The 24,154-nt window shown below is 44.2% G+C and overlaps 1 protein-coding gene across 2 annotated transcripts in view; it reads right to left on the bottom strand.

Moving 5' to 3' along the window:
* Positions 1 to 2,544: 2,544 nt before the first annotated feature.
* POU2AF2 (POU class 2 homeobox associating factor 2) overlaps positions 2,545 to 24,154 on the bottom strand; it is a 36,681-nt gene continuing 15,071 nt past the window's right edge. For both annotated transcript variants that reach the window (XM_047879419.1, XM_047879420.1), the window contains exons 3-5: positions 8,038 to 8,080; positions 4,462 to 4,760; positions 2,545 to 3,234 (exon numbers count right to left, since the gene is read on the bottom strand). In XM_047879419.1, the coding sequence (XP_047735375.1) occupies positions 2,833 to 3,234; positions 4,462 to 4,760; positions 8,038 to 8,080 (744 nt within the window). In that variant the 3' untranslated portion in view covers positions 2,545 to 2,832. The remainder of the gene's footprint in view (positions 3,235 to 4,461; positions 4,761 to 8,037; positions 8,081 to 24,154) is intronic.

The raw sequence follows: 24,154 nt of genomic DNA, 5'->3' as shown, positions 1-24,154 counted from the left end.
TTCTTACGAGAAGGTGCAGTAAGTCCCTGGTGTGCAGCAGGAAATAGAGAGTAGTTGGGAATAGGGAAATAGGATTAATTTCTGTGTCATAATTTTGTAGCGTGGTTTCGCTTTTTAACAAAGTATCTCAACTTCCCTAAATAAACCAGAACCAATTTGAAATACATGTAATAAGATAGAAACACTTTGTCAAGGAAACAGAATTCCTAAAAACCATCTACCACTTGGAATTACTAACCCCACTCCCCACACCCCAGTCCCCCTTAGACTGGGCAGCCAAAATGGATACTTAGGCGCCGCATGGGCCTGTGCAGGTCTCCTTGCTTGTAAATTAATTTTGTTAAATGCTACAATGCTTCAAGGAGAGTATAGAGTGCACCGAGCTTGCTGCACTTACCCCGGTCTGAGGTCTGGCTGTGGAGCTGTACTTACCTGAGAGTCAGTGCATCTTCAGGTTGTGAGGAGACGATCCTAACACGTGAGAAGAGCAGAGCAAACCACGGGGAATGAGCACGTCTAACATTCAGCGTTAACAATCAGACAAAAGTTAAAGCGATGTGGACACATATTTTTGGTTTACACAACTACTATTGTGTTGTGTGCTTCTTAGTAACAATGGTAAGCAGCAGTGGACATAACCAATATAGAAAAATGGCTTTTGAGACCCTTGTGGAGACCCTCGATCCATAGAGAGGCCAAATCTCTTCTTTCTGGTGCAGGGGCCTGGATGAGGGAGGGCTCTGCTAACGATTCCGGGACCAGGACTGAGATGTCAAGTCTCACCAGACTTAAAGAGCAGCTCTCTGGGTGCCTGGGTGGCTCAGTCGACTGAGCGTCTGACTCTTGATTTCGGCTCAGGTCATGATCTCACAGTTCATGGGATCAAGCCACACGTCAGGCTCTGCACTGTCGCAGAGCCTGCTTCAGATTCTCTACCTCTCTTTCTGCCCCTCTCCTGCTCTCTGGCTTGCACATGCTGTCTCTCTCTCTCTCTCTTCTCTCTGCCCCTCCCCCTGCTTGCAAGTACACACACTCTCTCTCAAACTAAAGACATAAACATTAAAAAAAAAGAAGAAGAAAGAGCAGCTCTCTTATGCACCCAAGTTGCCCCACTGCACTCAAGAGCTAATGTTGAGGGAAGTGAAAATAAGGCTGTGACAAGAGGTGGTGAGAGGGAAGAGCTGGGGCAGGGGACCCAGGAGAGGGCAGCCCAGTGGCTGGGAACCCACCAGTGCTCCTTCCTGATCTGCTTCTGCAGGGCTGCTCTCCCAGGAGGGTGCTGAGGGGTGTGATGCAAAGGAAGGCTCCCTATCCAAGCATTTCTGCGGGCACCCCATAAACAGGGAGTGTACTTGCTTAGTCAGAAAATACCATTGAAGGCACAGAGGAGGAGTATCAATTAGTCACTTCTAGGTGTGAATTAATGCCCTTATTTGGTTTTTCTGGACTCCTACCTAGATGGGGTAAAGCACAGGACACCATAACAGAGGATGTGATCAAAACTATATTAAGTGGCTTTAGGCAACCAGGTGGAAAAGGAGAGCAATGGGCCCCCAGGAGATGGAGGAAAAAGGCATTGGGTCAAGAGGGACCAGAGGGGTCAGGAAAATGTGATAAGGGAATAAGGAAAAGAAGGTGGCAGGAGAGTAATAGAAAGAGTGTGGGTGTGACCTGTGGGCCTTGACTCATGCTTTGCAAAGTCAAAGGGCATGCAAGGCTTTTGTGATGGGCTTTGTGAACTCCAGTGGCAAAGGAATCTACAGCAGTCAAACTTACACATGAGACAGATGGAGGCTTCAGATGTCAGTTTCTCCAGTTATACACAATAGGAGCTATACATTTCTGAGCAATGAGCCACCAACAAGGTCTTCCTTCAAATGGGGGATGTTGTGTGTAATGCTACCGATGCACACGTGACAAATCTGTCCTGCGAAGCCTCTTTGCTTCTTGGTATTCTGTGGTCTGTTGTTTCTTGTCGACAGCCTAGTCCTGCCCTCAGCATTTCCTTTATTCTTACTTGATCACAGAACACCCATTTCACTAATCCACTCTAATAAGTATATATATATTTTTTCCATCTGAGAAACAATGTAGCTTAATTAAGGCTATCATGGATCAAAGAAACTTTGGGGCCTATTTTTTTGCTGGGGGTGGGGAATGGTGATTAGACTTGTTTTTTGACATTCTAGGCTTGAGGGCAGAGTCAGAGCTGTGTATTTATGAAGCCATAGTCTCCTGACCTCATCCAATTTTAACCACAATAAAGCATTTATATATGGTACCATATCTGTTACTGGTCCTTTTTAAGTCACTAAGGAGAGACACATGGATAACACTTTACTCTTCAGAAATCCCATGGTACAAAATGAGTTTGGTTTTACATGCCCTAATCTACACTGTATCCTATGCTTTCTCTCTTACTGTAGGACACACATAGCTCATCACCAAGAAAAACTGCACAGGAGAATCAGTGTATTTCACCATCTGCATCAACTTTTTAATGTAATTTAAGAAAACTACGAGCGCTAAACATGATAGTTCAAAGATAACAGAAATTCAGAATGTAAGGTGTTACTAAAGTTCCAAAAAGGCATCGCTCTCAGGTGTCTCACTAGAATACGGTCTGATGTCCCGAATTAACGTACGTTGTATTTCATGGGGCTGTGGTAGGGAGGATTACAAATGAATCCCGTGGTCTGTTGACAAAGGGTGGCCTGATGGCCTGTTCTGAGAATCTGGTTCTGAATGAATAAGCTACCGCACTGCAAATGGTCCGTGAAATACAGAACCCCACTCAGAGAAAAGCCCAGCAGAAGTCCTACAGCGCTCCCTTCAGTAAGCTCTACGGCACTCATATGACCCCCACGCCATGCTCCCGTCTTCTTTGGTCCACGAAGAAGGGTCCTGAAGGGAAGGGGCGTCTACCCCCTCCTCTGGGACGAGGGGCACCACCTTGTGCGGCAGATCATTGGACATGGTCATGAAAGGGGTGAAGGGATACGGGGGTGGGGTGGGGTACCCCGGCACATGATACAGATCCTCTAGTGCATGCAGGGAGTAGGACTGAGCCCCAGCTAGGGGGGCCCCCCAGCTGGAGCTCCTGTGCTGAGTGCTGGTCCCAGACTCCAGCTGGGAGAGACATCCTGTGCTGGGCGGCAAGGTCTGCGGGGTATCGGCGGGCACGGGGTCTGCCTGGCTGAGACCATCGGGCACCGTTTGCTCCCATGAGTCCCTCTGAGGAGAACGGAAAGGTCACTGGGGTTAGTCATTAGATGATACTCCGACGTGGACAGATTTCCTCACCAACACTGGCTGTGGTCAGACCATGGCTTCCAGAGGGGACTTGGTGTCCCCTCTCTGCTGTTCCAGCTTCCTTACCAGGCACCTGTTCCCTCTGGTGTCTAATACCAGCGGTGAGAGTTTTCGTTCCTTTCTTACTCTAGAATTAGATTCTCTATATTTATTACAATTCCTTTCCCCAGAAAACACCACTAAAGGAGTGAAAGGAGGGAATAAAACAAACATTTATACAGCATTTTACCCATTACGACGTACTATGTCTTGCATTCTTTTTAAGCTTCACCCTACCCGGGGTCCTAGAATGCCGTTTCCACAGTGGGGACGCCAGCACTGGCCGCTCCTGGGAGGAGTATGTCTCTAAACTACATGGTGGGCTTTTGCCCTCAGAGAGCCAAGAGGTAGAACTTCCATAGGCTTAGAGCTGGAAAGACTTGGGTTCACTTCATGGCTGTGCCACTTACTAACTTTCTCACTCTGAGTACCTCACTTTGTTCATCTGTAAAATGGGGCTTTAAGAATTGTATCCTGAGTCGTTGCAAGTATTAAAGGAACAAAGGCACACAGGAGTTCCTGGCTGGAGGAGGTAACTCCATAAGGTTAATTCACCCCCTTTTGTCTAAATTCCCATCTTTAGAGATTCATTCCTTTGTAGTTGAAGGCTTTACAGTTTTCTGTAAGTTGGGTGTTGGTATTCTTCAGATCTTTAGGAACTCACCACTTTGTTAGGATTGAGGAAGAACAAGATTCTATAGGGTAGAAATATTGTGGGAGAGGGCGCAGGGGGACTGGGAGGTTAGGAGACACCTTGGTGGCCTGCCCTGGCAGATTACAGCCTAGTCTCGTGGGAGATGTCACTTCAGTGAGCTTTCCTTGTGTGCTGCGGGAACAATGGGGGAGCGTCTGGCAAAATGAGTTGAGTCCTAACAAAATGCATATAAACTTGCCTTAAAGTTGTCCCCTCCCAAGACCCTAGACAGACAGACCTTGCGGGGGTCGTGGTCTGCGTGGATTTTGAGGAAGGGCCCCTCTCGGAGTGTATCCTGGGAGAACAGCCTCAGAGGTGTGCCGGGCAAGCCGGACCTGACTTCCACCTGGTTACCAAGCGCAATGACCGGCCAGACCTCACCTTACTCCCTAAATGGGAGACCCCTGCATACTCACAAGCACGAAGTGCGTGGGGTCCCCAGGGAAGGGTGGAGGCAGGAGCGGCGGCAGGGGCGAGGCGCTGAACAGAGAGCCGGTGCTGGGGGTCAGGCCTGGCGGGGGCCGGTGGTCTACGTAGGGCTCCGGGAAGTAGGAATCCAGGAGGGCCGGGTGGCTCTGCCCTGCGGGGGACTCACAGGGAAAGGGCTTCGCCGGTGAGGTGCAGACGTCGTTTGCAAACTGTTTCGTGTGGTGGAAATCCGAGTCAGAGAGGAAAGATCTTCTGATACCATAGTAACCTGACGTTACCGGTGAACCTGTTGCCAAAGGAAAAACAAACTGGCAACAATCTCTCCATGGGAAGTCTGGGCAAATCTGTTGCAGCTGAGACCCTCCACGTGGGAAACGGTCTTTTTTTTTTTTTTAATTCAAATTTTCATTTAAATTCTAGCTAGTTAACATACCAGTGCAAAATTGGTGTCAGTAGAATTCAGTGATTCATCACTTACATACAACACCCAGTGCTCATCATAAGTGCCTTCCATTTTTTTTTTTTAAATTTTTTTTTCAACATTTTTTATTTATTTTTGGGACAGAGAGAGACAGAGCATGAACGGGGGAGGGGCAGAGAGAGAGGGAGACACAGAATCGGAAACAGGCTCCAGGCTCTGAGCCATCAGCCCAGAGCCTGACACGGGGCTCGAACTCACGGACCGCGAGATCGTGACCTGGCTGAAGTCGGACGCTTAACCGACTGCGCCACCCAGGCGCCCCCCATTTTTTTTTTTAAGTTTATTTGTTTTAAGAAAGGGAGCGCCATCTGGGAAGGGACCGAGAGAGGGGGAGAGAGAGAATCCCAGGAAGGCTCTTTGCTGTCAGGACAGAGCCCATTGTGGGGCTCAATCTCACAAACCTTGAGATCATGACCTGAGCCGAAATCAAGAGTCAGACACTTCATCAGCTAGGCCACCAGGGTGCCCCAGAAGTACCCTCCGTAATGCCCATCACCCATCTAGCCCATCTCCCGCCCACCTCCCTCCATCAACCCTCGGTTTGTTCTCTAACGTTACGAGTCTCTCATGGTTTGTGTTCCTTTCTTTCCTTCCCCCCTCCAAGATGTTCATCTCTCTTGGGGAAACCATCTTTCTAACATGGGCTGAACACCAAAGCAAACATTTAAATAGAGAAATGTCTTGAAAAGCATTAAATATTGCTGCATTGCCCCCTTTTAACTGGTCCAGCCCAAATAACTAATATGTTTAAAATTCATTCCGCCTTTGGAGAGGAGCTCATTGGAGACGGTGCCGTAACTTCTCATTCGCTCACTCCAAGTGCATTTACTGTGCACTTTCTGTGTTCCAGTCACTGTGCTGGGAAAAGTTTGGGCTTAAGGAGACAAGGAAAGGAATCCCTTGACGTTTACATTATATCAAATGAAGCGTCTTTTTTTTTTTTTTTTTTTTTTTTTTTTTTACAGCTTCTGAGCTCTGTCCCCATTGAGCAGACTCAAGACTGCTAACAACAGGCTGCTTCTGGGTGTGTTATCCCAGATGCAGTATCTCTAGATAAGGCGATAGGATAACCCCACCCCCAAATCAGAGGTAGGCTGTCTGCTGCTTCCACGTCTTTGTATACTGACCTTTTATCAGATGTCTCATACCTAGCAGGCATCAAGAAATGGCTTGCTTGCTTTGGGATGCTAGAGCTTCTCTGCAACCAAGTCAGAAAGAGGACTGCCAAAAAATGTGTCTGCTGGCTTTGAGGAGTCCTGTTATTTGCTGCCCTCTTGTGTCCATGCCGAGTCCCTGACTCAGCTCACCTGGGCCCTGGGCGAGTTTGGGAAGGGAATACCTCCCACAGAAAGCTTCCCTTGGTGAAACCAGGGGAACCAGATGAACCTGAGAAGAGGCGGGGCCAGTGAAATGGTTCCATAGGGGAAACCAGGTGTTCGCTAAAGACTTTCAGACCCAGTGGCTCCGCTGTAGCAGGAAACACATTAGCATTTAGAACATGTTCCGGGAGGTAGATGCAAGCTCTGTGCAAGTGATGGTTTAATTATTCCAGCTGGTGGTGGATGTGGTCTAATTAGCTAAGATCTGCGCCCTGAGGTCACAAAAGGGCTGAGCCTGTCTTTCTTCCCTTCCCTCAGCCAGAGTGGGAGCTCTGTCCCACCCACTCTCTACTCATCCTCCCCAGAGATCATACCCCTTTGTTATCGTGACACAGTCATCCATTACTCCACTGACACGGGACTTTGGCCCTTGACACGAGGTGTGGAACTTTATAGTATGCTCACTACTCCCTCAGCTGAGTTGCAGCCCTCTTTCTAATCTACCTGCCAGCTCCATGGGGGTCAGGGCTTATGTCTTATATTTTGCTGTAAATCCAACAGCATAACACCGTGTTCAACAATTATATGTAAATTTATTCATTCATTCGGAGGATATCAAAATTCCCCGTAGAAACTTACAGCAAATTCTACTTCTTCTACTGTCATCTGAAATTCTATAGCCCCAGACTTCTAATCTGCTCATGAATTTGAAAGCTGCAGTCAGGGGTTTCGTCATAAGCATACTTCCACAGGGGGAGAAAAAAAATATGCGCAAGTGAAAATTAATATCAATAAAGAAAATTCTGTTTCATGCCATGAATTTGTATCCACGGGAGTGACTGAAGCTGAGGGGAGAATGAAGAGTATGTAAACAAGTCTTCTAGGATCTCATGTCTATATTCCCAGTTTCCAAATAAAAACAACCATGAAAAAAAGAAAGGAAGGAAAAAAAAAAACCACAAACCCTTGTGCTTTCTTAAGTGTATATTTTTCTCCTTAAAAAGAGGAGGAATAGTTCTGGAAAGTACGGGAAGCTGCAAAAATTTCCTTCTATAGGAGGGAGCAGATGTAGCCAGATTCCAGGGATGATAAACATGTTTGCGAAACACAACATACAGACATTCAGATATGCGGGGTCTCCTTTTGGCCCTTATTCCTTTTCTTATCCAGCTGCGAAGCTTCCTAAAATCATTTGAGAAAGCCTATGCCATCTCTGAGTTTGGGCTCTGAAAGGAGTGTGTGTTAGTGTGCACATGCGTGTGCACGTGTGCATAGACATCCCCAACACTTTTGCTAAGAATCAGAATGCCCCTTTCCCACCTCTGCAGGAGCACTGAAAGACACATATGTATTGAAATGAATACCAAATGCTTAAGGTGCCTGATGTACAGAGAGCCCTCCATAAATGGTAGTTTCTTCACCTGCCTTTCTGTTTCAAAGCAGACGCATAATCTATCGGATCATGGTCCCAGAATTGTGCACATTTTAAAACCGTATCGAGCGAGGGCCTGTTACTGCTTTCGCTCACTAAGCTTCTGCGAGGCCAGGGGTGGAAAGGCCGCCTTCAAGACAGAATGAATTCCAAACTCAGGAATGATTGAATTAGGTCTGTCTTCACTGATTTTCTATTTTAAAAATAACTTGTTTGAAAAAGTAAAATTTCGGAGGTGCTATAAGGCAGTTATAAAAGAATGGAAACCCCAATGCCGGACTGAAACTCAAAAAGGGAATTAAGTAACTGCTCGTTGAGCTTCAGCACTCACCTGGCATCTGGGCAAATGGAGACGGGGAGTTGCTGACTCCGCTCTGGAAGGCAAAGAGAGTGTTAGTATTTTCTTTAGTTCCGAGTTCAAATTTAAAAAAAAGAAAAGATTAGGGATACATTTGATAAGGTTTATATCCTGATACTAAGAAACATTATTTGGGGGCTGAACTGGGAGGGCAACCTAGGTTAAGAATTCAAGTATCAGAGGGGCGCCTGGGTGGCTCAGTCGGTTAAGCATCCCTCCGACTTCAGCTCAGGTCACCGTCTCATGGTTCGTGGGTTAGACCCCTGCATCAGGCTCTGTGCATCAGGCTCTGTGCTGACAGCTCAGAGCCTGGAGTCTGCTTCAGATTCTGCATCTCCCTCTGTCTCTGCCCCTCCCCTGGTCATGCTCTGTCTCTCTCTCTGTCTCTCTCTGTCTCTCTCTGTCTCTCTCAAAAATGAATAAACATTAAAAAAATAAAAACTTCAAGTGTCAGAGTACAAAGTTTTATGAGGGACAGAGTTAGAAACCAAAGTTCGATTCTAGTAAACATGCCGAAAAGCTCAGGCTGGATGAAATGGAATAATTTGTACTTCATTTTTTTTAGTGTTTGTGGTAATATCAAATATATACCATGTGCTTTAAATACACACATACATATGTTTGGCATTTGGCTTCAGCACTGAGTGGTCACTGTTTTACGGTCTGCCTTTATGTAGAATCAAAGCTCCAGCCAGAGTAGGGACCTTGACTGTGGCTTGTGCTCAGTGCCCAGAACAGAATGTGGTTCATAGTAGACACAATAAAACTGTGTGGAATAAAGATACAGTCCTCAAAGAGCCCACGGTCTAGTGATCATGGGAGGTTGGGGGATGTTGTCTGTTTGGTCATGTCCCCTCAGAAGATGTATGGCAGTCCTAACCCCAGTACCTGTGAATGTGACCTGATTTGGAAATAGGGCCTTTGAAGACACAACTCGTTAAAGTAAGGGGAGGTCATACTGAATGAGGGCGGGCCCTAAATCCAGCGTGACCGGTGTCCGTATAAAAAGAGGAGGGAGAAACACAGAGACACAGACACAGAGGGGAGAAGGACACGTGAAGACAGAAGTAGAAGTTTGAGTGATACAATGTCAGGCTGAGGACCACCGAGGACTGTGGGCCGGCTACAACCAGCAGCTGGAAGAGGCAGGGAGGTGTGCTTCCCTAGATCCTTCTAGAGGGAGTCTGGCCCTGCTGATACCTTGATTTTGGACTTCTAGTCTCAGAACTGTGAGACAGTACATTTCTGGTATTTTAAGCCACTCCGGTTGTAGTTAATCTGTTACTGCAGTCCTGGGAAGCTAACGCAGAGAGTGACAAAGAAACAGACAACTCAGTGGAGTGTGTGAGAAGTGGCATGGTCGGGGAAAGGTGGAGTGAGGGGGGCACCAAAGCTCGTATTGGGGATGGGGTGAGGAGCACATCCTGGGGCAGGTGATACCTAAGCTGACCTCTGAAGGAAGCGTATCCAGGGATGCAGAGTCTTAAAATATACAACTGCAAATTCTGGCTCCACGATGCCCCCCAACAAAGTTGTGTAGGGAAAAAAATAGCTGTTGCAAAAGTTGAGAGTCCTCAGCATCTAGTTCTTTGGATCTGAGCTCTTAGCCTGGCGCTCAAAGTGCTGCAGACCCTCGCAAGTTGGAAGAGACTTTATGGAGAGCCTCGTGCAAGCACCCACTCAATGCCAAGGTCCTGTCCATGTTATTAACGCTGAGTGCATTGAGCTCCGAGGGATGGAGAGCCCAACACCCTCTGTGAAAGCCCATTTCTTCTCTGGGCACTTTCGACTGTCACAAAGCAGGCAGAAGAGAATCATTTTCTTATTTCTCATCTTTTTGGTCCATATACAATAAGTTTAACCCTTCTTCCATATATGGCTCTCCAAATATTCAGAGACAATCCATCATTTCCCCAAGGTCTTAATCAGTTCGGGCTTCTCTACCAGCAAATACCATGGACTGGGGTGGCTTAAACAGGAAACATTTCCCCCAGCTCGGAGGCTGGAAGGGTGCCCACGTGATCAGGTTCTTGGTGGGGAGACCTCTCTTCCTGAGTGTTTTGAGCATGGCCTTCTCACTGTGTCTTCATGTGGCAGAAAGAGAGATCATCTCTCTCATGTGTCTCTTCCATGAGGGCACTAATCCCAATCACAAGGGCTCCACGTTCATAACCCAATCAGCTCCCAAAGGCCCCATTTCCGAACACAATCACATGGCGGGGTCAGGGCTTTAACATATGAATTCTGAGGAGTCGACGAACATTCAGTTCATAGCACCAAACTGGAATTCAATCTCATCCAAGCCAAAATGTTCTCCAACCATTCAGAAGTAGCACAAGTTAATTTGAGCGAAGAAGACTCTGGACCCAGAGTGTATGTGTTTGAATCCCAGCTCTGCCTCTTATTAGCTGTGTGATCTTGGGTACGTGAACATCAAGTTGTATCACACCTGCACGTAGGTATGCACATATCATGCAAGCACATAGAATAGCTCCTGGCATCGAGTGAGCAGGAAATAAGTGCTAGTTACATAGTGCTTATCACTCACATGCGTTCTTATGCCCCTTCAAATCTATGGCAAGTTCCTCTAAACATGCTCTGATTTATGTGTCTTCCTGTTCAATAAGTTAACACTTTTAAGTGGCAGAAGGGAACCACGGGCAGGCAGGGCCAGGAAGGGCAGATGCCTACATCTCTATGGGAAGCAAAGGAAGAAGCAGTGATTAAGCACAGAAGCACTTGTGTTTGGGCACAATTTCCCATGTTGCGGGGCCCATCTTATCCTGGGGTTCCTCCGAGTCCCAGCTCTGTCTGGCTGGGTGTTTTCTCGAAGGCAGGCACCAAGGCCTACACCCTCTGGCTTCTGCGTCCGCCTCCTTCCGGGTGTCCGTGGGCTGTGTCCTGAATGCTGGCCAGGGGAGATGTCCTGCTCCCCTTCTCCCACCTTTTCTCCCTGGCTGCTACCCTTAAGCCGCTCTGGCCAAGGCTGGGCCAGGCCGAAGGCTTCTGTGAGACGCGGACACAGGCGCAACCTGATGGACGGAAGTGTCAGCACCCTATTCTGCTCTCACACGGCTCTTTGTCCAAGCCTCTTCCCCAAGGCGTCGATAAGGCCCAGTCTACGCCCTACACATCTCTGCTGTGAAAGCTTTCCTGTCATTCACCTGTGCCATCAGGCAGTCCCGGGGATCTCCTCACACCCCTTCTCCTTCTGCCCAGGCCCCCTCATTCCCGTGGAACTGGAGCGCTGTACCCTCCCCCAACCCAGATTCAATACCCAAAGACCCTACAGCAGTTTCCCAGTTACGGGTCTCATTGATTTTATTTATGATTTGATGAAAAGAAGCCTCTCTTGTTCGTTTCTCCTACACAGTTTTGCTTTCTACCTGCTGTGGAAATTACCAGTGTGTTTTCATTGTTTATGGTTACCCACAAAATTTTACCTTGTGTATTTAACAAAGACTACTATTGATACCTGAAAACTCCCACTGACAAAGTCCTCGGAACATTGGCTCTCACTAGGCCTCTCCCTAATTTATGTGACTGTGCTATTTTCTGGCATTTTAGGTTGTTTCTTTATATTGCATCTTTCCAATTATACATCATAATTATCATCATTTTTTAAAAAGTTTACTTATTTATTTTGAGAGAGAGAGACAGAGAGAGTGAGCAGGGGAGGGACAGAGCTAGAGGGAGAGAGAGAATCCCACGCAGGCTCCGAGATATCAGTGCAGAGCCTGACTTGGGGCTCGATTCCCTGACTGTGAGATCATGACCTGAGCTGAAATCAAGAGTCAGACGCTTCACCGACTGAGCCACCCAGGCTCCCCATCGTCATTTTATTAAGTAAATCTGTATTAGATTTACTTATGTATTCACTATTTTCTTTGCTTACTCTTCCTCCAGACTATTTTTTTTTTTAGGATTCATTTTCCTCCTTCTGGAGTAATCCTTCAGGGGCACCTGGGTAAAGCCTGTTTGAGATGCTCTCTCCCTTCCTCTCTGCCCCTCACCCCCCCTCTCTAAAAAGTAATCCTTCAGAAAATTCCTTTCCTGTAGGTGATGTTGGTGGTAAAATGCTTCCGTTTTTATTTACCCTGAAAATATCATTTCTTTTTCTCTTGTACTTAAAAGGGAACATTTCCAGGTTCACAAATGTAACTTTATAGTTCTTCCTGTCTCACCACTTCAAAGATGTCACCCCACTGTCTCAGCTTCCATGATTGCTCTTGACCTCATAGTTATTCTTTAGACAATTTTTCTTTCCTTTATGCTTTTTAAAAAGAAATTATTGTGGAAGTATAGTTGAATACAATGTTACATTGGTTTCAGGTGTAAAAATGTAGGGGTTTGTCAATTCTACACATTACTCAGCACTTACCCACGGTAAGTGGAGGTGCCCTCTGTCACCATACAATGTTACTCTAATTTATTGACTATGTTTCCTGGGCTGTACTTTTTTTCATCCCTATGACATTCATTTTATAACTGGAAGTTTGGACCTCTTATTCCCTTCACCTATTTCACCCACCCCTCCCCCCATATATATCTATGTTGAAAGACTTGGACTGCTTCCAAGACACTTGGACTGCTTCCATAAGTTGGCTATTGTAAATAATGTTGCAAGAAGCGGAAGGGTGCATATATCTTTTTGAATTAGTGTTTTTGTTTTCTTTGGGTAAATACCCAGTCATGGAATTACTGGATCATATGGTATTTCTATTTTTAACTTTTTGAGGAACCCCCATACTGTCTTTCACAGTGGCTGTACCACCTTGCATTCCCACCGACGGTGCACAAGGGTTCCCTTTTTCTCCACATCCCCCCAACAATTGTTTCTTGTGTTTTTGATTGTAGCCATTCTGACAGGTGTGAGGTGATATCTCATTGTGGTTTTGATTTGCATTTCCCTGATGATGAGTGAGGTTAAGCATCTTTTCAGGTGTCTATTGGCCATCTGGATGTCTTCTCTGGAGAAAAAATCTCTTTAGGTATTCTGCCAATTTTTGAAGTCTCTGCTTTTTAATATACTCCTTTGTCTTCAAATTTCTTCAAAGTGACCTCATTTTAACTCTGGAAAAGTTTCAACTGTCCTCTCTTTAAATATTGTCTTGTCTGTATCGTCCTCATTCTCTCCTTCTGGGGCTCTGTGAAGATGTTTGTTAAACCTTTACCTTCACCCTCTATACCGAAAACCTCCCATTATACTCTCTATATCCATGATTTTCTGTTCTATCTTTTGGTATAAATTACTATCGACTTCTTCAGAAATACATCCAGTTCACTAATTCTTTCTTCAGCTAATTTGTTTTATCTATCTATCTATCTATCTATTTATTTATTTATTTATAAGTTTATTTATTTTGAGAGATACAGAGACAGTGTGAGTGGGGGAGGGGCACAGAGAGGGAGGGAGAGAATCCCAAGCAGGCTCCACACTGCCAGCACACAGCCCAATGCGGGGCTCAAACTCACGAAGCTGCGAGATCATGACCTGAGCTGAAACCAAGAGTTGGACGCTCAACCAACTGAGCCACCCAGGTTCCCCCTCATACATTGCGTTTTAAACATTGTCAATGAATACATATTTTTCCATTTATATAAATTCCACATGATTTTTTAAAAAAAAATCCACCACCTAGTGATTTCTGTTGGTCTCTAGTTGAATGTTTGCTACTTATTAAGTGACTGTGTATTTTGTATTTGATAGTTCTAATACCTAAAAGCTTTAGGCATTTGAATGTATTGTTTATTGTTTATGCTGACTCTCACTCATCCTGGTTTGCTTCCTTATGCATTTGGCGATCTTTGATTGAAACTCATATCTGGTTAACCTTCATCTGTGAAAATCTGGGGTTCCTGATTTGAGATTGTTTTCCTCCAGGAGAGTTATGTTTGTATTTCTGGGGAGCCAGCTCCCTTCCCGGTTCCCCGGTTAATCTTGGAGTCCCAAGTTCAGCTCCAACCTTGGCAACTGTTTAAGGACTGTCATGCATAAAGCTAACTTGGACACCTGTTCTCAGGGGAGCTTGCCTTTTTGGTGTGATCACCTTCTCATCATCCACTGTCTTAATTTCTCGTCAAACGGTTTCCCCAGCCTCCCATACCAGCACTCCTTGCCCCTCTTCCCCCAGCCTTGGAGACTTCCCTTACTTTCTGCCAAGTCAACAAACTCTTACTAAAATGTGTTTTATGCAGGACCCAGCTTTGTTGTGGGGGAGATCTCCCCACCCCCAGACCATCTAGTCTGACCCAAACAATTGAGTACCTAAATATTGAGTACCTAAATTAGACATAGATACCTTGCTGTTTTTTACACAGCACAAAATATTTTATTTTCTCCTAATTTCCAAATTCTCTCACAGAGATTTAAATTACAATAGAAGTAATTCATAAACCCATACTTGCCATTTCATAGACAAACTGTTAAGCATGTGCCCAGATGTGTTATATGTATTATCTCATTTAATTATCACCACAGTCCCTAAAGAGAGGGAATATGATTCTCATTTCAATGATGAGGGAACTGAAGAGTAGAGAAATAACCCAAGTTCCCAAATGGGTGGAGGTGATGGTGATCGTGGTGGATGGACTCAAATAAGGACCTTTGGAATTTCAGATCCTATTCATTAACTAATATGCCATGCTGTCCTCCAAGCATTTTAATATCTCAAAAATAAAAATAGAAAAATTTCCTATGTAGTTAATTTTTTTAAAGTATATAGGAGACTTGGGGACATCCAGAGAGAGCATGTAATTATACCAAAGCTCACAAAGAAGATTGCCACTTTCCTGTCTGACACCTACATATATATATATATATATATATATATATATATATATATATATATATATCTCCTTAGTCCTCCAATGGATATACTATTTTGGGGGGTCAGCTTTACTGAGGTGCAATTTACATATAATAAAATTCCCAAATTTTAAACATACAATTTGATGAATTTTGACAAATTTTGACAGACTCCTGTGACCCACCACTATAATCATGACCTAAAACATTTCCATCAGATTAGTTGTTTTATAGCGATACTGAGCACTGCCCTCTCTGTGGTGGCCTGGGAAATATTTGGGGGGGTGGATATAAAAGGCAATGATCACGCACCCTGTCAGCTGGCCTCACAGAACATAGAACTGAGTTCCAACGGCCCTGTGTAGGGACTGGAAAGGATCTCCCTGGACAGAGTTCAGGGCCGGCACTTACTCCCCATCTCCTTCTCAGACCTCACAGGTTGAGGAGGAACAGGCTACCACGTGAGTCTTTAGCAGGCACCCTCGCTGTCATGGCACGTGTGAAGGGAAAGCTCACGTCCCCTTCTTCCTGTTTCAAGATACTATGTTCACACAGTTGCCTCTGATCCTATGAATTCTCCAGAAATAATATTGAAATTAATACTGAAGAGCCCATAACTTTTGACCAAGCAAGATGGTATATAATTTTTATTTTGCATATAGCAAACAACAGGATCTCACAATGCCAGGTAGCCAAATTCAGAGGTTTATATTTGAATGAAATTTGCCAGGCTGCAACTTCCTGTAGCTAACGCAGCAGCCTCACAGCTGCCCCAAAAGCCCCTCCATGAAAATGAGTTAATTTGAACTAATGGGTCATCCAGGTAGTGAAGTGATAAGATTAGGAGTTTCACCTTGAGTACATTTATTGTCATTTTTATGACCCAATAATATTTTCGGTTGCCAATCTGGTTGAAGAAATATACTGAAATGTATGTGGAAAAGATCTCCGACTAGTATAAGAGTTTTCACACTGTTATATAATTTATTTCTAAATTCTAATGACATACTTTAGAATGTGGCTCTTTAATCTTAAAGATAATTGCTACTAATTAGTAATTATTACTAATCACTAATAATAATCACAGCCACTCGTGGATAGCTGGGCTTCCTTTTAAATTTCTATTTGTTTTTGAAAGAGAGAGAGAGAGAGAGAGAGAGACAGAGTGTGAGAGGGGGAGGGGCAGAGAAAGAGGGAGTTACAGAAGCAGGCTCCAGGCTCCCAGCTGTCAGCACAGAGCCCCATGAGGGACTTGAACTCATGAACTGTGAGATCATGACCTGAGCCAAAGTCAGATGCTTAACTGACTGAGCCACCCAGGTGCTACCCAGGCACACAGGCACCCAGCTGGCCTCCCCTTTAAAGGAATTCATAGCAGTCTATATATTTAATACCTCATTGTCATCACACCTATGGTTGAGAGAGGGGTTGAGGATACTATACTGTACATTCTAAAACCTTGTTTTAATATCTGAATTTAGGGGGACCTGGGTGGCTCAGTCGGTTAAGCGTCCGACTCTTGGTTTTGGTTCAGGTCATGATCTCACAATTTCGTGACTTCGAGCCCCATGTTGGGCTCCAAGCTGACAGTGTGGAGCCTGCTTGGGATTCTCTGTCTCCCTCTCTCTGCCCCTCCCCCACTTTCACTATCTCTGTCTCTCTCAAAATAAATAAATAAACTTAAAAAAAATAATATCTGAATTTAGACCCATCATAAGTCATACGATTTTCCTCCAGCTTTGAAATTAATGTAAAGTTAATGCTGGATGTAACACAATTAGTCTTTCAGTGGATCTCCATGTTAGGTTGGAATATCTTCTTCTTCCAGAAGAGAATGGGCATAGAGAATCAGATGCCGTACTTAATGTTAAACCATGCAGTAGAACCAGGAGCATTCTGATTGGTGTGAAATCTTATACTGTGAATAAACTATACTAACCTTGCTGTAATGAACTTTGTTAGTTTTGCAAAGTGTGAAACAGGTTTTGATTTGTGGGCCACTTATCTGAGTTCCACGGTAATTAGCCATAGGTAAGAAAAATATTCCACAGTGAATAGGAACTATAGTTAGAAGCATCTACCATGTGCCAGGTGGTTTCTATAAGGCTATCTTATTATAAACTAAACACTATCACCTCAGTTTTACAAACAAGGAAACTGAGCATCAGAGAAGATAAGTAATATGCCCAAGATCCCATGTCTAGTAAATTACGGAACTAGCTGTAAACCCAGAGTCTCTGCCTCCCATATTTCTGCTCTGTCAAGCTCTCAGTGACCTAACAAGCAAGTTCTCTGCACATGCCCCTTCCGTCAAACCAGATATTTCCCGGGCACCTCTGATGTGCATGTCACAGTGCTGTGTAGACAAAATGCCACTCAGAGGCTTGGATTGGGATCCACTTAGGGAGACAAGCCAGTTCGTTCGTGGTAGATTAAATATGGTCACAGTTTCTTTGCAGCCAACCCCCCCACCCCCATTAAGAAGTGGAGTCTGTCCCGCTACCCCTCAGGTCTAGGATGGTTTTGTAACGTTCTCTGACTAACAGCATGTAGCAGAGGTGATGATGTGTGCCCTTCAAACTCTAGGCATCAAGAGCACTTGCAGTTTCACCTTTGCTTGAAATCCTGCCTTACCATCTCCTCTTCAACAAGTCAGTCTCAGCTCCTGGAGTATGACTGACTGTGGAAGTGAATTCCATCACTCCTGCCGAGGGCCAGAACTGACTGCCAGATACGGGAAGGAGGCCATCTTGGACTTCCAACATGGTGGAACCTCTGGCTAAGTGCAACCGCCTGACTGAGCCCCGAGGAACATCCGGCCGACTCACAGGATTGTGAGAAAGAATATGTAAGTCTCATCACCTCCTAAGGTTAGGGTAGGTTCTCATGCAGCAATAAGTAGCTGATGCAGATGTGCCCAGGAAAAAGTAACTCACGGATGCCAATCCAGGCTAGATTATTCAATGTGGAGGCAGAGTGGAGGGGAGTTACTGCCTTGGGGAAAGGTGACTGAGTCCGTTATATTGTGGGAGATATTGGAGTCCTAGTTTCCAAGTGCATGGTACATACTCTACATATTTAATTGATTTAGTAAAAATGTATCACGTGCCTAGTATGCATCAGGATTGTGTAATTTCCAGAAATAAAAAGGATAGGGCATGGGTTCTGTTCTTAGGGAGCAAACAGTTTCATAGGGAAGACAGTTGCACAACTGTATAAATGGGGTTGGGAGGACTAGCATTTCATGAATATTTACTTCATGCCAGATTCTGTACCAAGCAGTTGACATACATGGGTGTGTGTTTCATCATTTTGATCAATGGCTCCTATTTTTGCGCTTTGTGTCTTCTGCTCTGCACTAAATGATTTGTGCAACATTATCATTAAATCCTCACTAATGAAATAGATGGTTGTAAGTTATTATCTCTAGACTACAGACTGCAAAACTAATAGACGGTATAATGGACTTGTCCAAGGTTGCAAAGCCAGGGAGGGATGTAGCTTGATTTAGTGCAGATGGGGGGTGGGGGTGAGCATGAGGGCTGGGGGTGGAGGTGAGTTGCTGTCTTGGGGGAAGGTGACTGAAGACACTATATCGTGGGAGGTATCTGAGTCCAGTTTTGAAGGATGAAAGGAGATCAGTAAGCAGACAGGGTAAGGGGCATTGTACTTGAGGAGAAAAGCAAAGGCTTGAATGTGAGGCTAGCACGTCACAGACATGGAAATGTGTGCAGGAAGTGTGCAGAGAGAAAGCTGAAGAGAAGCTGGTGGAGGGTGTGGGAACCAGCTTATAAAGGGTCCGGTAGCACACAATGGTCGTGGAGAAGTTCCTTAGCTATGCAGACATGGTGGTAGTGGTATTGTAGGAAATTTAAACTGGTGCTGAAAATGATGGGTCAGAAATGGACAATGGGTGAGGGCAAGGGCTCTTGTAACTGAACAGAGATCCAGCGGTGAGGGTCTGATGGTTCTCCTTAGGGGAGGAGTGTCAGGAGGCCAGCAGGTGACTTTTTTTTTTTTTTTTTTCCAAACTCTCTTTGGCTTTGTGTTAGAGCCTGCCTAGGGTTGATCCTCGCCGTGGGCGTGTTGAGGGCTGCTGGCCACCTGTCCCAGTTGTACCAGTTCCCAGGGCTCTTTCTCTCTTTTCTTCTTTGTCACCAACTTCCCCACTGATGCTTGGGTATAAAGAGGGGGCTGGCCCTTCTCCCTCATGCTGTACTTTCACAAAGCAAAAACCCCTATGTTCTTAAATGATTTGATAATATATTGTATAGGTCCAATCCCGAAGCCAATAAAAATTTGTGAGGAAGGAATATCGACAGATGTATCCTTAAAAACATTTGCCACATGTCTACAAAGCCTAGATTACAGAGGAGGATTTATCTCGCAAAGAAACAGCTCATCTGGGTTTGCGCAGTTTGTTTTCATTATCACCAGCCTCTGGCAAAGTAGGTACCATGTAATCGATATAAAACGGAGAACATAAAAGGGTTAAATGATTTGCTTAAGGCCTTCAAATGTATAGAGTTAAAAGGAACACTAAAAGTCTTGTTGAGGTTCTTTCTTGGGGGAGGGGATTTACCAGGAGAACATTAATTTATGCATTTTTATAATAGTGCTTGTAAATACTGAAAACAGATTTTGATGTTCATTGACTTGTTGGCATAGCAACTTAATTTCTTTCTAATAAAGTGTCATAGAAAAATTCTGGAAGACTGTACATGAAACTCAGTATGGGAAACAGAACAAGGGGACTGGGTAAGCAGGAGAGGTCATGGACTTCTATTATTTACTTTATACCCTCTATTCTGTTTGAAAATTTACCATGCATCCTTTTGTAATTAAAACACCTAGTTAATAAAAGTTTAAAAATAGAATTCAGGTCCTTTCTTTATTGCAAATCTCAAAATTAAAAAAACAACAACTGTGATTCCAAGTGTCTTACATTTCTGGTGTATGGACTATTTTACGTCCTTGGGAGAGCTAACACAGTTATACAATTCCAACCTTCTGACAATTTCTTGAAATTCTACTGTTAAAACTCTCCTGCTTGGCACAAAACTATGTCCAGGCTGTCTCTGTGGGAAAGTGATTTCTGTTGCCTAAGTTACAAAAGGAAACACTTTTTTTTTTTTTTTTTACCCCCGGTGTGCCTTTGGAATGCTATTTGTATTTATGTAGCTAAGTAATAACAACGGCAGCCACTGGGATGCTCGTTGATAAATGGTCCTGCACACCATGGCCAGAACAGAATCTGCAGAACTTTAGCCCTTCCAGACGGACTTGCCATGGTGGTTTCACTGCAAACCTGATTATTTTTGCAAGCTGCATGAAAGAATTCACCACCAGGAAATATTTTAGATTCCATGATAGTTAAGCAACAATAACAACAACAACAACAACAACAACCTCAGAACCAATAGAGCAGCTGAAAAAATAAGTTGCTTGCAAAAGGTCTGCCTTTATTATTATTATTTTTTAAGAAATTCTGCAATTGTGAAGGAGCAGGTGGTTGGGTGGAGAACATCCAGAGCCCTGGAAATGTGGTTCAGTTCTATAAACAAGTCAGGATAGTGGGCTAATTAAAGTCAGACAATGGGCTATTTTGAAAGGCATAGATCAAGCATTCATTCAAATGAGTGCCAAGGACATAATATGTACCTCTTGTATTCAAACATTGGCATTTTGAGTTTAGAAGGCATTGCCTGCTCAGAAAAAAATTTTTTTTCTTTTTTAATTCTTTCTGGGCTCATGAAGGGGGTTGGTTGGCAACGTTAACAAGCAATATGCAAAGCGCTGAGCTGTAAGAGGGAGCAAAAGGTTAGGGGCAAGACACTCCCAGGGTGGACCCTGGTCACCTCGAAAACATTACAAATAAATGGAACACTACAAATAAATGGATCTGTCTGCTGGCAATTCAGAAAAAAAGTAGCAAGGGCAAGTGAAATGTACTTATTAAAGAAAAATTATAGTTTTCCTAAGAGATTTAGTAATCACCACAAAAAGAGCAAGTACTTCTAAAAAATAAGAAAAATAAAACACTAGCAAAGCAGAAAGATACACACTGGGTCACCCGATGGCCATCTGCTGTGTGCAGGCAACTGGGGAAATCTTACTGAAGTAAAGTCACATTGTAGGATGAGAGGTGACATAATTAGGAGAGTTTATTTTGAGAGAGAGAGAGCATGGGAGGGACAGGGAGAGAGAGAGAGAGAGAGAGAGAGAGAGAGAATGAATATCCCAGGCAGGCTCTGCATTAGTACAGAGCCTAACACGGGGCTTGAACTATCAAACTGTGAGATCATGACCTGAGCCGAAGTTGGATGCTTAACTGACTGAGCCACCTGGGTGTTCCAAAAATAATTTGTATAGTAAGTTTTAAGAAAGCAGGGAAGAGAGTATGGGTATTTCTTGCACTTTGTATGTCTTCAGAGCTTGGGACCACTGTCCAAATCGTACCCTTCTTCTAACCATGGATTCAATTTAACATATACATGCTCTGTTCTTAGATTTGACAAGACAGTGCTGCAATGGCTGTGATTTCTTCCTTGAAGAAGGAGGGTGTGGCCAACTCCCTAAATTTAAAGCATGGATAATCAGTTCATAGTCTTATTTACAGCTGCTTCTTTCTTCTTTCGGCGTCTTCATTGTTGTAGCACCACCATTAGAATACCATAGTGAAGTGGCCCAAGATATAAATTGCCCAAGTTCTAGTAGGTTTGGGGCGGTATTTCTGGATTAAAATTAGATTTTGATATCAGTCAAGGCTTCTGTCTGTCTTTAGCATGGAATACTAAAAATTGGCTTAGTGTCTAGGAAATGAGACCATTGGTGGTCCCCTCTCTTCATCTTTTCCCATACTTTCATAACAAGTTGACAGCATAAGGAAATTACTCTCCCCTTTCCTTAGTGGCTATTATATTTGTTAGGAATATGCATAGGAGCCTTTAGTGTGTAAAACTATGGGAGACCGCATGGAAACTGGGAGAGCAACTAAACGGTGGATCACCAGGGACAGCAGGCCAACTCAGCTGGTGAGCTCTGCTTTTCCCCAGGTTCATGGATCTCTTTCAGCCCTCAAGAGGGAGCCAACAGGGTCTCTGCCTTCTCACGTGGTGGAGTGGCATTCTACATCCATTCCCAGGACCAAGCCAGGGGATACCAGCTTCTCAGGCAGCTAGATAATACTAAAGAAACTGCACTTCATTGAAAGTCATAGCAGGAGAGTAAGCGATAGGGAAGAAGAAAGGTCAGGGAGAAATGGGTTGGGTGAGGAAGGACCCAGGGATCTCCAGGAGGGCAGCAAAGGGTGCTGCAAGGTCAGATGGTATGCTGTGACTCCGGTTCAGGAAATGTTTGCCTCTTTTTATAGAGAGGGCCAGGTGCCATGGTGAGCCCAAGAGACCAGAGGTGCAGGAGTGGTGGGGAATGACAGGAAATATTCTGGAAGCAAGTTCTAGGACAGAGCTAGAGATAGGTTCTAGAAGGAAATTAAGAACTTTTTGTGTCTAGTTCTTTCTAGGATGTCTGGGTGTCACAGGAAAGGAGAGTGCTGCTTCTGGTTCAGGCTGGGTGTGGCATCATCTAAACAACCTACAGAAGCACTGCAGGGATGGGCGGGTTGAGAGGGAGCAAAGGTCATGACCAAGACACAACATCATGTATGGAATCTGAAGCAGAAGCCCTGAGGCAAAGTGGTTATTCCAAAGCTAGTCCTTCCTTGGACCAGAAATGTAAATTAAAAAGGCAACAGGAAGCAATCCAACAAACCTGGGTCACATCTAAGCTCCATCACTTTCTACCTGACATTTACTCTTCTCATCTGAAAAATAGATGTGAGTGCCATCCTCTCAAGGCCACTGGGCTTCTTGTTGATAAATGACATATATTTTATTATCAATGACATATATTTTATTTTAAAAAAAAATTTTAAGGTTTATTCACTTTTGAAAGAGAGAGACAGAGCACAAGTAGAGGAGAGAAAGAGGGAGACACAGAATCTGAAGCAGGCTCCAGGCTCTAAGTTGTCAGCACAGAGTCCAACATGGGACTCGATCTCACGGACCATGATCATGACCTGAGCCAAAGTTGCACGCTTAACCGACTGAGCCACCCAGGCGCCCCAATGACATATATTTTAAAGTATATAAGTGAAAATATTTATAAGTCTATCAGTAAATGATAATGATTATTATTAAAAATTCTCATCTGCCCCGGAGAGAACTGAGGTGACAGAAGGAGATCTGGGCTTTGAAGTCACCTCAACTGTCTCACCCATACTGATCTTTGACTAGATATTAAAGTTAGTGTCAGAACATTTGCACTGTGCATAATTGGTCTTGGGCTTTATGTGATTTTTCTGTTCCCGATTCCCTTGAAAACTCAACTTGCAAAGCTCTACCTGAACCAGAGGAAAGGAGATATATCTTTCTCAGAACAAAGAGGGGTTCAGCTTGGCTTTGGAAGTTGGGGAGAGGGTGTCAGTGGGTGGGACATGTTCTGAGGTCAGGAAAAGCTATCAAGTCAAATTGAATACTGAAATGGGAAGAATCTAACCCTCCCCTTCTACTCACAAGTATACTGAGGCCCAGAGAGAAGGAAGGAATCGCCCAGGACCACTGAGAGCCAGAAGGAGGGGTTGAAACAGACTGAGGAAGGAACTTTTCTGTTTTGATGTAAAAGAGATGTCTTGGATGTGTTTTCCAAAGCTTCAGAGAAACCAAAGAGATCTTGAGATGCTATAATAAACAGTTGCCAATTCCATATATATATATATTTTTTTTTTTAACACTTCACAAGAAATCCAAATGCAACTCACAGATATGGACATCCCAGTGTTTATACTCGGTGGTAACCGAAGTGTGCATGTGATTGATACTGCAAAACAGCAGCTGGATATATAACTAAACAAAACTCTAACTAGCAGTCTTGATCGAAAGGCAGACAGTTATGATGGATGGCGCTAGGCAACACACATCTGGCTCACAGAGGTTCGCCATCTCTCCATAAAGATCAAACACTTCCAATTACCCTATGCCATAAATGCACTATCTGGCACCCACTTACCTGCTGTTACTCCAAATTTGTCATCGATATGTACTATTGTCAGGCTTCTTCCTGTGTTTACAATGTTTTCCCTCCAGAAATAATTAGGACATATTGTGAACCAAGACACCCAGCTGACAATATGGCCTTATCCTATGTGTTCGGGGCATGGACATTTTATCAGCTCATTTAAATGTAAGGATTTAGGAAAATACACAAAACAAAAGCAATTGTAAG

This window comes from Prionailurus viverrinus, chromosome D1 (genome assembly GCF_022837055.1).
Source record: "Prionailurus viverrinus isolate Anna chromosome D1, UM_Priviv_1.0, whole genome shotgun sequence".
Classification (NCBI taxonomy): Eukaryota; Metazoa; Chordata; class Mammalia; order Carnivora; family Felidae; genus Prionailurus; species Prionailurus viverrinus.
Note: the sequence above shows the minus strand (reverse complement) of the source record. Positions and strands in the feature narration are given on the sequence as shown.